Source organism: Mobula hypostoma, chromosome 12, assembly GCF_963921235.1.
Source record: "Mobula hypostoma chromosome 12, sMobHyp1.1, whole genome shotgun sequence".
NCBI classification, from domain to species: domain Eukaryota; kingdom Metazoa; phylum Chordata; class Chondrichthyes; order Myliobatiformes; family Myliobatidae; genus Mobula; species Mobula hypostoma.
Window position 1 is genome coordinate 31,906,603 of NC_086108.1, and position 16,162 is coordinate 31,922,764.

The following is a 16,162-nucleotide window of genomic DNA, read 5'->3' on the forward strand; positions in this document are numbered from 1 at the left end:
AAGCTGGGGAAAGTAGAGTTTGTTTTGGAGGGAATTTTTCCCCACTCGGAAACAAGTGCAATTGTGCAAATAATCTTGTTCCATGCACTTCATTTGGAGGATAACTGAGGTCACTACTAATTCATTTGTGGTTATGTTCATTATTGAAGGTGACAATCAGCCTGTCAAAAGTCGCACAGGAAGAATTGGGTCAGCTGACAGAAACTTGTTCTGTGTAATGCAGACACAAGAGACTACAGATGCTGGAATCTGAATAAACAAGCAATCTGCTGGAGAAACTCGGCAGATCGAGCAGCATTTATGGCAGGGTGAGGGAGAGGAATAATGCAGGGTCCTAATGGCAGAATTTCAGACACCAGAACCCTGCATCATTCCTCCCCTGACCAAATCTCATAGGTGCTGCTCAACTTGAAATGTCAACAATTCCTCCCACCGCATCACAGACGCTGCTTGATTCACCGAGTTCCTCCAACAGTTTGTTATTTGTTCTGTGTAATAAACATGACTCTAAAAAGTATTTTAGATCATGTAAATTGTTGAATTAATATGAAATGTATGTTTAAAAAGTTTTGTTTTAAAATAGAATTGCATGCAGCTTTTCATTTGTAACTCGAACATCTGTATTCTGAAATGCAAATTTTTTTTTTCTTTTGCGGGGTGTTATTTAGGAAACTATAAACAGTGTGAAAGGAAGACTGAGTAAAAGCAACCAGATTCAGGGGCTGCTTCGGGCCTATGAGGCACGTGATCGGAACCTCCAAGAAGGCAATTATGATCGGGTGAATTTCTGGTCAGTTGTGAACCTGGCTGTGATGCTCATTGTTTCAGGTCTGCAGGTATACATGCTGAAAAATTTATTCAATGACAAGCGAAGAAGCCGAACGTAGTGGCTGAGAAGTGATTGTTGATTAAGAAGACAAGATGGTGTCTGGAAGGGCACTGTAGTTATTAAAAATCGTGTATGCAGGGATTTCCTTTACCGTAGACACTTATATTTAAAGATATTCTATAAGGCTTATAATTAAGCAACAAAATGGTCAGAAAAAGAGAAACGTCATGTTCTTTGGGAGAATAAATGGATACATTGAGCTTTAATACTATTAGCGACACAAACTAAGAGCTTAAAGCCTTAAATTCACTGCCAAAACAAGCTGGTGATCTCTGCTAGCACATAAATAAAACAATTAATGCTGGATCCTCACCACTAGCCATCTGCCACATCCTGAAAGCTGCTTTGGACGGAGTCACCAGTTTTCAAGGTTGCGATATTATGACATTGAGTGTTGGTATCTGTCAACATTGTACTTGGACTTGAATGTCTGAGCCTTTTAAGTCAAGTATAATAGATTCTTCTAAAGTACAAAGGCTAGTGTGCTGTTGTATATGAGTAATGATGCTCTGGACATTTGTACCTGAACATTTCATAGCCCACAGCAGCAAAACATGCTGACTGGGGTCAAAGTACAAGTTGGCTTCCTACTCACTCGGTCTGCCTTTTTTTTTTGAAGAAGTTAATTAGTACATACTGCAGAAATTATGTAATAATATTTTTAAATTTTCATACATGACAAAGAGCAATGAATTCTTAACAGAAACTGTGATGGTACAATCTGTGAATATTCTGATGTAAAATTTCATCCATTTACTCTATCAATGTGTGCAGCAATTCAATAGATCTACTTGAAGCCAAAATATAAGGAAGCAACATCAAATTGATTTGCAAAGGTTGAACAATCTAGGAAATGCACTGTTCTCCAAAACCCTTCACCACAATACCCATAATAATCTGAGCTCATTTATTTTATTATGGGCATTTTTTTTTGCTACTTTCTCTTGCACATTTGTGGTACAGTGTGAAGGTTATTAGTATTATAATCTGCCTTACTCATCATTTTAAGGTTGTCTCAGCCCCATTAATTGTGGCTTCAGTAGAATTATAGTTTCATGGAAAATCTTAAGTGTAGTTGCATATTATGAAAGCGGTTTTTACAAATGTTGTCAGTCTTGTTCCCTTGAAATATTGTTGTCTGGAGAACAATTCCCTTTGGATTCTTTAAAACATCACGTATAAATTTTGACATGGTTGAACCCATTTTTACTTTTTTCCCCATGAATGATCTTATAATTGATTCGAACATTGGAAAAGGCTTGTATAACAATTAAAGATACTGGTTTAACAGATCTTTTAGGTACTTTTCACTGGTTTCTTCTGTGTTACTGATCAAGGAAAGCAAGTGCAAACGGGAAGTTGACTATAGGCTACAAGTGTTTCACTTAATGTTGTTTAGAGCTGTACAATGACAACTCTCAGAAATTTGCTTTGTGTCACACAAATTACAGCCATTCTATAAAGTACTTTTGTCCATAATATGATTTCCAAGTTTCATGTGCAGTGTTTTCTTGGGGGGAAATTGAGTCTCATTGTTCAAGGATCGATTACTCTACTGGAACTGCTGTATGTTTCCCCGACAAAAACTGATAACGAGAATATTTTTGTCTCTGAAACCTACCTTCCTTTACCTCCTATACAAGGGCAAGTTTGTGCCTTGTGTCAGATTAAGAAAAACCTTAACCCAGATTTTGGAGGATGTCTATCATAACATTCTGTGGATAAAGTAATGTGATGGGCCTCCAACAATTCAGGTTATAAGCCCATGTTGACATTGGGTTCGGTCTTGTGTCTTCAGCATGACTTGCAAGATATTGTTTTTTCAGTGAAAAAAATGTTGCCTCATACAACAGTTAATAAATATTGTTTCCAGGACCAGTCTTGGCCTGAAAGCATAGGTATTAAGGGAAGTGTTGATGACAGCAGGATTGAGGAGGAGATGGGGGTGGGCGAGTGCTGATTGGGAAAATATTGAAGAAAGGGCAATAATGGTTGGAAGGGGTAAAGGTGGGGTTCATGGGGCAAGGCTGGGCTGTGTATTGGAAGAGGAGTGCACGCTGGACCCAGGGATCTGCCGAGGGTTTTGTGATTGTGACCTGTTATGAGACTTAAAGGTCAGACAGATATCTGGGGGAGGAGGTGGTTGTGTTCATTCCTTATAAGTTCTGTATGGGATACAAAAATATGTGGATACCATTAGCTGTTCCTGGAATAATATAAGCAACACACATCAAAGTTGCTGGTGAACGCAGCAGGCCAGGCAGCATCTGTAGGAAGAGGTGCAGTCGACGTTTCAGGCCGAGACCCTTCGTCAGGACTAACTGAAGGAAGAGTGAGTAAGGGATTTGAAAGTTGGAGGGGGAGGGGGAGATCCAAAATGATAGGAGAAGACAGGAGGGGGAGGGATGGAACCAAGAGCTGGACAGGTGATTGGCAAAAGGGGATAGGAGAGGATCATGGAGTGTCCCATGATCCTCTCGTATCCCCTTTTGCCTATCACCTGTCCAGCTCTTGGCTCTATCCCTCCCCCTCCTGTCTTCTCCTATCATTTTGGATCTCCCCCTCCCCCTCCAACTTTAAAATCCCTTACTCACTCTTCCTTCAGTTAGTCCTGACGAAGGGTCTCGGCCTGAAACGTCGACTGCACCTCTTCCTACAGATGCTGCCTGGCCTGCTGCGTTCACCAGCAACTTTGATGTGTGTTGCTTGAATTTCCAGCATCTGCAGAATTCCTGTTGTTTCCTGGAATAATATAACTCATTTTCCCAAAAAAATTGCTCATGAAATAAGCTTTATCAATTTCCACCGATTACATAGAAACATAGAAACATAGAAAATAGGTGCAGGAGTAGGCCATTCGGCCCTTCGAGCCTGCACCGCCATTTATTATGATCATGGCTGATCATCCAACTCAGAACCCAGCCTTCCCTCCATACCCCGTGACCCCTGTAGCCACAAGGGCCATATCTAACTTCCTTTTAAACATAGCTAATGAACTGGCCTCAACAGTTTGCTGTGGCAGAGAATTCCACAGATTCACCACTCTCTGTGTGAAGAAGTTTTTCCTAACCTCGGTCCTAAAAGGCTTCCCCTCTATCCTCAAACTGTGACCCCTCGTTCTAGACCTCCCCAACATCGGGAACAATCTTCCCGCATCTAGCCTGTCCAATCCCTTTAGGATCTTATACGTTTCAATCAGATCCCCCCTCAATCTTCTAAATTCCAACGAGTACAAGCCCAGTTCATCCAGTCTTTCTTCATATGAAAGACCTGCCATCCCAGGAATCAATCTGGTGAACCTTCTTTGTACTCCCTCTATGGCAAGGATGTCTTTCCTCAGATTAGGGGACCAAAACTGCACACAATACTCCAGGTGTGGTCTCACCAAGGCCTTGTACAACTGCAGTAGTACCTCCCTGCTCCTGTACTCGAATCCTCTCGCTATAAATGCCAGCATACCATTCGCCTTTTTCACCGCCTGCTGTACCTGCATGCCCACTTTCAATGACTGGTGTATAATGACACCCAGGTCTCGTTGCACCTCCCCTTTTCCTAATCGGCCACCATTCAGATAATAATCTGTTTTCCTATTTTTGCCACCAAAGTGGATAACTTCACATTTATCCACATTAAATTGCATCTGCCATGAGTTTGCCCACTCACCCAACCTATCCAAGTCACCCTGCATCCTCTTAGCATCCTCCTCACTGCTAACACTGCCACCCAGCTTCGTGTCATCCGCAAACTTGGAGATGCTGCATTTAATTCCCTCATCCAAGTCATTAATATATATTGTAAACAACTGGGGTCCCAGCACTGAGCCTTGCGGTACCCCACTAGTCACCGCCTGCCATTCTGAAAAGGTCCCGTTTATTCCCACTCTTTGCTTCCTGTCTGCTAACCAATTCTCCACCCACACCAATACCTTACCCCCAATACCATGTGCTTTAAGTTTGCACACTAATCTCCTGTGTGGGACCTTGTCAAAAGCCTTTTGAAAATCCAAATATACCACATCCACTGGTTCTCCCCTATCCACTCTACTAGTTACATCCTCAAAAAATTCTATGAGATTCGTCAGACATGATTTTCCTTTCACAAATCCATGCTGACTTTGTCCGATCATTTCACCGCTTTCCAAATGTGCTGTTATCACATCCTTGATAACTGACTCCAGCAGTTTCCCCACCACCGACGTTAGGCTAACCGGCCTATAATTCCCCGGTTTCTCTCTCCCTCCTTTTTTAAAAAGTGGGGTTACATTAGCCACCCTCCAATCCTCAGGAACTAGTCCAGAATCTAACGAGTTTTGAAAAATTATCACTAATGCATCCACTATTTCTTGGGCCACTTCCTTAAGCACTCTGGGATGCAGACCATCTGGCCCTGGGGATTTATCTGCCTTCAATCCCTTCAATTTACCTAACACCACTTCCCTACTAACATGTATTTCGCTCAGTTCCTCCATCTCACTGGACCCTCTGTCCCTTACTATTTCTGGAAGATTATTTATGTCCTCCTTAGTGAAGACAGAACCAAAGTAATTATTCAATTGGTCTGCCATGTCCTTGCTCCCCATAATCAATTCACCTGTTTCTGTCTGCAGGGGACCTACATTTGTCTTTATCAGTCTTTTCCTTTTTACATATCTATAAAAGCTTTTACAGTCCGTTTTTATGTTCTCTGCCAGTTTTCTCTCATAATCTTTTTTCCCCTTCCTAATTAAGCCCTTTGTCCTCCTCTGCTGAACTCTGAATTTCTCCCAGTCCTCAGGTGAGCCACTTTCTCTGGCTAATTTGTATGCTACTTCTTTGGAATTGATACTATCCCTAATTTCTCTTGTCAGCCACGGGTGCACTACCTTCCTTGATTTATTCTTTTGCCAAACTGGGATGAACAATTGTTGTAGTTCATCCATGCAACCTTTAAATGCCTGCCATTGCATATCCACCGTCAATCCTTGAAGTGTCATTTGCCAGTCTATCTTAGCTAATTCATGTCTCATACCTTCAAAGTTACCCCTCTTTAAGTTCAGAACCTTTGTTTCTGAATTAACTACGTCACACATTACATGATTGGTGTGTGGATGTAAGATGGGAAGTACATCAATGAACCTCCAGTCCAGCTGCCATTTTGCCACTTACAAGTCCACATTGGATTTTGTCAGCTTGATGGGATCCAGTAAGTTGGTTTATTATTGTCATATGTATGGAGGTACAGTGTAAACTCTTGTTTTGCAAGCCAAATAGCTGACTCCTTTTTGATAAAATAAAATGGCAGCAAACATTTTAAAGATGCATGTAATCTTGGTTTTAGTGCTTAAGCTTAATGTGCTAATCCCTGCGTGTCTATTACAGACATTACTTGACTTCTGTCAGTATGTGACTAAATTTCAACAGTCATGATGTTTTATTATTTGAGCTAATCCTTTTTAAATAATACTGTTGTTGTTTTGAAACTAGATTGAATCCACTTTTCATTTGGTATTGGTTATTTTTCCAGGAGTCGATAGAAGATTGCACATGTTAAAACTCATGATATTGTAGATTTATTCTAGAGATGCAATTTTATAGCATGCTGTGTTGATGCAACCTGTCCTGTAAATGACCAGCAAGCAAAAACCATGGTAGAACACAATTGTCAACTGAACATGACAGCAGTGAAATCATGTCAAATGTATTCAAGCAAGGGTAATGAAAGCTCTTTTACAGTAAGTCTTCAGTGTAATTAGAATATCAAAGACTTTGTTTACATAGAATGAACTTATTCATAATATTTTAAAAATGTTCAAGTGGTACATCAGGCAATAATCTCTCTGAACTGATAAGTGATTGGCCAAGTACTGTGATATTTAATAAATTTACTAGTAACCCCACAAATGATATTGTAGTTCTCTATTAATTCACACTTCTTGATTGAAAAAGAGGTTCTTGCATCTCATGCATAGTTTGCACGTTTTACACCAATAACTTTCAAAAACACAAAATGAATCAAAACCAGGCCATTTTTCTTCCATTAAAACTTTTAATTGCATAATATTATGTCTATATTTGCAGGTATGGATACGTATTGTAGTTTATGAAGCCATCTCCCCAAGCTCAGACTGTTTGTTTAAGAACATTTCTGATATTCTTCCATTATAAATACAAATGCACAGATTGCAGCTCTTTCCCTGAAGCATTGCAAATTAGACTGAGCCAAACAAAACAATTTTGTTCTTCACTTCAGGTGCATATCTTTCAATGGTGTGCTTTGTGGGTATAAGAAAAAATGCACTGTTTGTAAGTTCAGTTCAAGCATTGGAAATAAAATAAACATAATCATGTTTGACTTTGTCCTTGTATAATTGTATCAAAATATTTTCAGAGCTAGAAGCTGGCTTATTGCACATTGGGTTCCTTGATTACATGTACTTTATGTTCTTTATTGCTGTGGACAGCCTCTGTAGAGTAACTTCAATCATCTTGCTTTGCGTGGGAACAGCTGTGAAAAAGAGCCACTAAATGGTGCACAGCAGTTTCTTCTGGCCTTTATTTGCCATTTAACTAATGGCTGATATTTTCTGCTACTGGATAACATGCAGACTTTAAAGTTTGGACCTAATTAAATCACAGGACAATCCACTGTAAAAGCTAAGTTACCTAGCATTTTACTAAGACACACTGAATCAGCATACAGGAGGGAGATTGAAAATTTGGCTGAGGGTCAGTGACTTTAAGTTCCTGGGTATCTTGGATCTATCATATACATATAATTGCAAGGAAAGCACAACAATGCCTCAACTTCTTCAGGAGTCTGTGGAAAATCGGCATATCATCAAAAATCTTGGCAAACTTCTATAGATGTGTGGTGGAAAGTGTGCTGACTGGCTACATTACGGCCTGGTATGGGAACACCAATGCCCTTGAGTGGAAAATCCTTCAAAAGGCAGTGGATTTGGCCTAGTATATCCCATGTAAAGCCCTCCCAACCATTGAGTACATCTACATGAAATGTTGCTGAAGGAAAGCAGTACTCATCATCAAAGATCCTCACCAACCAGGCCATGCTCTTTTCTTGCTGGTGTCACCAGGTAGAAGGTACAAGAGCCTCAGGACTCGCAACACCAGGTTCAGGAACAGTTGCTACCTTTCAACCATCAAGTTCTTGAACAAAAGGGGATAACTACACTCATTCTATTTCTGGTGTTCCCGCAACCGATGGTCTCATTTAAAGGACTCTTTATCTTGTTATTTATTTGTATTTGCATTTGCACAGTTTGTTGTTCATTGATACTATTTACGGTTACTGTTCGAGGGACTTGCTAAGTACACTCGCAGAGAAAGAATTTCAGGGTTGTCTGTGGTGACGTATGTACTCTGATAATAAATTTTGCTTTGAACCATAGGAGTACGATAATGAGAGCAAAAGAAGACCATTCTGTCCCCATATCTGCTGCCATTTAGTAAGCCCATGGCTGACCATTCTCAATGCCTTTTTTCTGACCTATCCCATATCCCTGATTTATTGAATATCCAGAAATCTATCAATCTCAGTTTTGAATGCAATCAATGATGCTGTTAATCCCCGGACCATCAGGGATTTGCCACTATTTGAGTTTTTAGTAAAACTCATTGCAGTCCTAGATGGCCTTACTTTGATGTTGCAACTGTTGAACTTTTAAGAAATGTATATGTTTTGTATGCCCTACTATAGACTGATTTACAATTCATTTGTGGTAATAGCAATGCCTCAGTTAAACAGCTGTATTTCTAATTCTGGCTTGGACATATCACCTCTGGATGGACCGATCTTACTTCACTATTTTGTTCATTACTTGGATCGATCTCTTCAATAATACTATGTAGTCTATTCTCATCTCAAGGGAATATCTTCATCATGCTCAATGTTTGGTTATAATATAAAATAAAAAGAATGACAAGAAATATTCCACCAGTCATGCCATCTCTGTGATGGAAACAAATTTAATAGACAATAGATGCAGGAGTAGGCCATTCGGCCCTTCAAGCCAGCACCACCATTCACTGTGATCATGGCTGATCATCCACAATCAGTATCCAGTTCCTGCCTTATCCCCATAACCTTTGATTCCGCTATCTTTAAGAGCTCTATCCATCTTTTTCTTGAAAACATCCAGAGATTTGGCCTCCACTGCTTCTGGGGCAGAGCATTCCATACATCCACCACTCTGGGTGAAAAAGTTTTTTTCAACTCTGTTCTAAATGGCCTTATTCTTAAACTGTGGCCTCTGGTTCTGGACTCACCCATCGCAGGAACATGCTTCCTGCCTCCTGTGTGTCCAATCCCTTAATAATCTTATATGTTTCAATCAGGTCCCCTCTCATCCTTCTAAATTCCAGTGTATACAAGTCCAGTCGCTCCAATCTTTCAACATATGACAGTCATGCCATCCCGGGAATTAACCTTGTGAACCTACGCTGCACTCCCTCAATAGTAAGAATGTCCTTCCTCAAATTTAGAGACAAAAACTGCACACAGTACTCCAGGTGTGGTCTCACCAGGGCCCTGTACAGCTGCAGAAGGACCTCTTTGCTCCTATACTCAATTTCCCTTGTTAGGAAGGCCAGCATGCCATTAGCTTTCTTCACTGCCTGCTGTACCTGCATGCCTGCTTTCAGTGACTGATGTACAAGAACACCTAGATCTCATTGTACTTCCCCTTTTCCTAACTTGAGTCCATTTAGATAATAATCTGCCTTCCTGTTCTTACCACCAAGGTGGATAACCTCACATTTATCCACATTAAACTGCATCTGCCCACTCACCCAGCCTGTCCAAGACACCCTGCTTTCTCATAAATCCTCCTCATATTTCACACTGCCACCCAGCTTTGTGTCATCTGCAAATTTGCTAATGTTACTTTTAATCCCTTCATCTAAATCATTAATGTCTATTGTAAACAGCTGCGGCCCCAGCAGTGAACCCTGCGGTACCCCACTGGCCACCGCCTGCCATTCCGAAAGGGACCCATTAATTGCTACTCTTTGTTTTCTGTCAGCCAGCCAATTTTCAATCCATGTCAGTGCTCTGCCCCCAGTACCATGTGCCCTAATTTTGCCCACTAATCTCCTATGTGGGACTTCATCAAAGGCTTTCTGAAAGTCCAGGTACGCTACATCCACTGGCTTTCCCTTGTCCATTTTCATAGTTACATACTCAAAAAATTTCAGAAGATTAGTCAAGCACAATTTCCCCTTCGTAAATCCATGCTGACTCGGACCTATCTTGTTACTGCCATCCAAGTGTGTCGTAATTTCAGTTTTTATAATTGACTCCAGCATCTTTCCCACCACTGACGTCAGGCTAACTGCTCTATAATTCCCTGTTTTCTCATTCCCTCCTTTCTTGAAAAGTGGGACAATATTAGCCACCCTCCAATCCACAGGAACTGATCCTGAATCTATAGAACATTGGAAAATGATCACCAATGCATCCACAATTTCTAAAGCCACCTCCTTAAGTACCCTGGGATGCAGACCATCAGGTCCCGTGGACTTATCAGCCTTCAGACCCAACAGTCTATTCAACACCATTTCCTGCCTAATATAAATTTCCTTCAGTTCATCCATTACCCTAGGTCCTTTGGCCACTATTATATCTGGGAGATTGTTAGTGTCTTCCCGAGTGAAGACAGATCCAAAGTACCTGTTCAACTCGTCTGCCATTTCCTTGTTCCCCATAATAAATTCACCCTTTTCTGTCTTCAAGGGCCCAATTTTGGTCTTAACTATTTTCCTTTTCACATACCTAAAGAAGCTTTTACTATCCTCCTTTATATTCTTGGCTAGTTTACCTTCGTATCTCATTTTTTTCTCTGCATATTACCTTTTTAGTTATCTTCAATTAACATTTCAGAAGAGTGCCCTGATGGGATGTCTGATTTCCATTTTTTTGTGTTTTGATTAATATGCATGGAACTTGATGGAACTAGGTGCACGAGAGATTTGGGCTTCTTGCCATTCTAAATTATCGGTAAATGGTTTACTCAGACAGACTTAAGGCAGATATTGCCATTACCCAGTGTCTCTATGTGTAATCAGCCTAACTCTAGGGGTCCAGTAGACAGAGCAGTCAAGGTGATTGAACAAACAAGTGTTACGATTTGGAAGATTATGAAGTTGTTTTGTGATGTATATTTAGGGACTCAAGTGTAAGAACAGATTATTCTTACAAACCAGCAGTCTAAACCTGCAGCACTGTAAATAATGAATCAGTCTGTTTGCATGCAGCAATAGATGAAGTTCAAGGATGGGTTACAAGTATCTCACATGATTTCACAAAAACTTTCCATTATCCACAAGGCATAAGCCAGTGAAGGGAAGTTCTTTCCTTGGCCGTTCACATCCAGCTCCACACTTGGAATGCTCAAAACCATCCGAGTCATATTCTGCATGGAGGTCGGTGACCAGTGGTGTGCCTCAGGAATCTCTTCTGGGGCCCCTTCTTTTTCTGATTTTTATAAATGACCTGGATGAGGAAATGGAGGGATGGTTAGTAAATTTGCTGATGACACAAAGGTTGGGGGTGTTGTGGATAGTGTGGAGGGCTGTCGAAAGTTACAGCAGGGCATCAATAAGACGCAAAACTGGGCTGAGAAGTGACAGATGGAGTTCAACCCAGATAATTGTAAGATGCAACAGATGGTTCATTTTGGAAGGTCACATATGATGCCACAATATAGTATCAATGGTAAGACTCTGGGCAATGTGGAGGATCAGAGGAATCATGGAGTCTGAGTCCATAGGACACTCAAAGCTGCTGCACAGGTTGACTCTGTGGTTAAGGCATACAGTGCATTGGCCTTATCAACCATGGGATTGAGTTTAAGATCCGAGAGGTAATGTTGCAGCTAGATAGGTCAGACCCCACTTGGAGTACTGTGCTCAGATCTGGTCACCTCACTACAGGAAGGATGTAGAAACTATAGAAAGGGTGCAGAGGAGATTTACAAGGATGTTGCCTGGATTGGGGAGCATGCCTTATGAGAAGAGGTTGAGTGAACTTGGCCTTTTCTCCTTGGAGCGACGGAGGATGAGAAGTGACCTGATAGAGGTGTATAAGATGATGAGAGGCATTGATGGTGTGGAGAGTCAGAGGCTTCTTCCCAGAGCTGAAATGGCTAACACAAGAGGGCACAGTTTTAAGGTACTTGGAAGTAGGTACAAAGGCGATGTCAAGGGTAAGTTTTTTATGCAGAGAGTGGTGAGTGCGTGGAATGGGCTGCCGGTGACTGTGTTGGAAGCGGATACAATAGGGTGCTTTAAGAGGCTCCTGGATAGGTACATGGAGCTTAGAAAAATAGAGGGCTATGGGTAACCCGAGGTAATTTCTAAAGTAAGTACATGTTCGGCACAGCATTGTGGGCCGAAGGGCCTGTATTGTGCTGTAGGTTTTCTATGTTCTATGTTCATCCTCTTGGTATATTAACCTGACTTGCAACAGTGCCACCTTTCCTTCTTTGTTAGTGGTTGATAGTCCAGGACTCCCGATCCTGAAATATATTTTCACCTTATCACTTTATCTGTACAGCAAGGTGGCTCATTTTCACCTTCTCAATGGCAGTTTAGCATGGGTAATAAATACTTGTGAAGTGAATTTTAAAGCATTTTGTTGCACCCACAAATTTGTACAGAACTTAATGTTCCCCTGGTGTGTGCACCATATAAAAATTGATCCTGTGATCCTTCCTTCTGAGTTCATTATCCCTCAGTCCCAAGTCAATGCTTTAGTCATGCATGATTCTGGAAATACAAAATGGAACTTGAGGGCTTCACCTCGTAATACGAAACCCATTCAATGAATAGAAGCCTTTATTGTTGACTTACTTTTTTTTTTGTTGCACTATTTGTTTATTTTGTAATTTATAGTAAGTATGACTTTGTACTGTACTGCAGCCATAAAAACACATTTCATGGCGTATAAATTGGTGATAATTTTAATTCTGATTCTGAGGTGAATGGATACATCGTAGTAACCCTTGAGTGAAGTCAATGGGTAGTGGGGAGCCAATAATGTTTCCCAATCCCATTGCCTAAGGTGCCACCAGTCCTTTAGTGGTCAAATCAGACAAAATAATTTCTTCAAGGACACAGTGAACCATCTGAGCAGCAAAGTGAGTGAAGTGTTGTGTTGTGGCCACTTGGAAAGGAAGATGAATGTCAACATGGTGCTGGTCTCCAGGAATGAGTGCAGTCCAAGTCTAAGAGTATGACCAAATGTCTTCCACTAGAACACCAGACTTGTGATGACACTCTAGAAAATTTGAGAAGGCTGCAGTATGTGAAGACTCACTTTAAATGATAGATAGTTTGTGCCCCTATTTGCTTCCTTCCCCAAATATCCCTGGTAGACCTGATGTTCCTGCTGAGATACCAATGTGAATCAGAATCAGAAAAAGGTTTATTATCAGTAACATATGCCACAAAAATTGTTATTTGGCATGACATAAAAATTACTATGAGTTACAACAATAAATAAATAGAGTAGAAGACAAATAATGAGGTATTGTTCATGGGTTTGTGGACTGTTCCATGGCAGAGGGGAAGAATCCGCTCTTAAAATGTTGAGTGTGGGTCTTCAGGCTCCTGTATCTTCTCTCTGGCTGTAGTAACAAGAAGAAGGGATGTCCCAGACAGTGTGTCCTTTATGATAGATGACACATTTTTCAGGCACCACCTCTTAAAGATGGTGGGAAGGGCTGTGCCCGTGATGAAAATGGTTGAGTCTTCAGCCTCTTATAATCTACGTTGGAGCCTCCATACCAGATGGTGATGCAAGCAGTCAGAATTCTCTCCACATCTACAAAAATTTGCAAGAGACTTTGGTGACATACAAAATCTCTTCAAACTTTTAACAAAGTAGAACTGCTGATATGCCGTCTTCTGATTTCATCAATGTGTTGGGCCAAGGTAGATGTTGACGTCCATGAACTTGAAGCCTTTCCACTGCTGACCCCTGAATGAGAACGGGTGTGTGTTCTCCCAACTTTCCCTTCCTGAAGTCCACAATCAGTTCTTTGGTCTTGCTGACATTGAGTGTGAGGATATTGTTGCAACTCCACTCAACCAGTCAAGCTATCTCACTTCTGTACACCTCCTCATCGCAATCAAAGATTCTGCCCATGGCAGTGGTATTACCAGCAAATTTATAAATGGAGTTTGAGCCGTGCATGCCCACACGGTCATGTGTAGAGAGAAGTAGAGCAGTCAGCTAACCACACATCCTCGATGCACCTGTGTTGATTGTCAATGAAGAGGAGATTTTATTACCAATCTGCCTTGACTGTGGTTGTGAAGATAATGGATCCTCAACTTCATGTGATAATGAAGTTGAGGATCCAGTTGCAGAGGGAGCTACAGCGGTCCAGGTTTTGAAGCTCTTTATTAGCACTGAGGTGGTGATGGTGTCGAATGCCAAGCTATTATCCATAAGCAGCTGTATATTTTACTGTTCTCTAGGTGCATCGAAGTTGAAGCTAGAAGATCCACTGCTTCACAGCACCAGAGACGTGGGTTCAATCCTGACTTTGAGGCGGTCTCTTATGACTTTGCACTTTCTTGACGACTACATGGGGTCCTTCTGGATGTTCAATTTTCTCCCACATTTTGACAATGAGCAGAGTGATAGGTTAACTGGCCTCCAAGATGGTGATCACAGAGTTGCTGGATGCTGTGGGGATTCACACAGGTGTACCGTTATTCTCCCTTTGAAAGCATTGAGCTCATCAGGGAGTGAAGCACCTCTGCCCGTTCACCTCTGAACTGTCAAAGGTCTTTCAGCAATCTGCAATCAGTCAGCGAGCTACCCTGTAAAGTCTCCCAGTGAAAGTGAACTGTCCTTTTAAATAGCAAGGAAAGCTCCTTGTTCTGAAACACCAATTGCTGACGGAATTTAGCATGTCAGATGCATCTGTCGAGTGAAACTGTGGATATTTTGGGTCAAGACCTTTCAGCTGGACTCAAGTACGTAGTAACGATGAGAGAGCCAGAATAAATATATGAGAGGAAGGGGTGGAGCAAGAGCTGGTGAGCACGGGGGACCTGAGTGCTTCATCAGAAACAGAAAGGGATGGGAGGGAAGCAGATGACCTAAAATTGGAGAATTCAATGTTCAAGCATTGTAGGCTACACTGGTAATCTTCTCCCCTCCGTCTAGTACTTGGAAAAGATCCAGCGTTGTGGGGAATTAGTGATTTGCAATTCACTTATGCAGTTTTTTCTAGGTTAAGTAGAATTCTGCACAAACAGAAAACATATGATGAGCAACCCGGTTCAAAGGCACCTTTGCACAATAGACCAGAGTATCATTCTGATAGTATAAACACAAGAAATTCTGCAGATGCTGGAAATCCAAAGCAACATACACAAGATGCTGGAGGAACTCAGCATCCACGGAAATAGACTAAGAGCTGATGTTTCAGGCCGAAACCCTTCTCCAGCATTGGAAAGGAAGGAGAAGTTGCCAGAATAAAAAGAATGAGGGGAGGGGAATAAGGATAGCTGGAAGGTGATAGGTGAAGCCAGGTGAGTGGGAAGGGTAAAGGGCTGAAGAAGAAGGAACCTGATAGGAGAGGAGAGCGGACCATAGGAGAAAGGGAAGGAGGAGGGGCACCAGAGGGGGTGACAGGCAGGTGAGAAATGTTAAGTTGGAATATAAGATGTTGCTCATCCTCCCTGAGAGTGGTCTCATTGTGGCACAAGAGGAGGCAATAGAGTGACATGTCAGAACTTGAATGGGAATTGGAATTAGAATATTGGGTCACTGGGAAGTTCCACTTTTGGTGGATGGAGCAGAAGTGCTCAATGAAGCAGTCCCCGAATTTACAACAGGTCTCACCAATGTAGGGGAAACTGCATCATAAGTACCAGATACAATAGACGAGACCAGCAGATTCGCAGATGAAGTGCTGCCTTCCCTGGAAGGACTATTTGGGGCCTTGAATGGAGGTGAGGAAGGAGGTGAATGGGCAGGTGTAGCACTTTGCCACTTGCAGATTAAGTGCCGGGAGGGAGATCATTGGAGAGGGACAAATGGAGGGAGCAATCGCTATGGAAAGCAGAAAGTGGGGAAGAAGTAAAAATGTGTTTAGTGGTAGGATCCCTTTGGAGATGGCGGAAGGTGCGGAGAATGATACGTTGGATACATAGAAACATAGGAAATAGGTGCAGGAGTAGGCCATTCGGCCCTTCGAGCCTGCACCGCCATTTATTATGATCATGGCTGATCCTCCAACTCAGAACCCCGCCCCAGCCT

At 41.7% G+C, this 16,162-nt stretch overlaps 1 protein-coding gene across 1 annotated transcript in view; it reads left to right on the forward strand.

The window, feature by feature from the left end:
• Nucleotides 1–3,141, forward strand: part of tmed5 (transmembrane p24 trafficking protein 5) — a 44,928-nt gene extending 41,787 nt beyond the window's left edge. Inside the window, exon 4 of the mRNA XM_063063781.1 lies at nucleotides 669–3,141. Coding sequence (XP_062919851.1) covers nucleotides 669–887 — 219 coding nt within the window. The 3' untranslated portion in view covers nucleotides 888–3,141. The remainder of the gene's footprint in view (nucleotides 1–668) is intronic.
• Nucleotides 3,142–16,162: the final 13,021 nt, after the last annotated feature.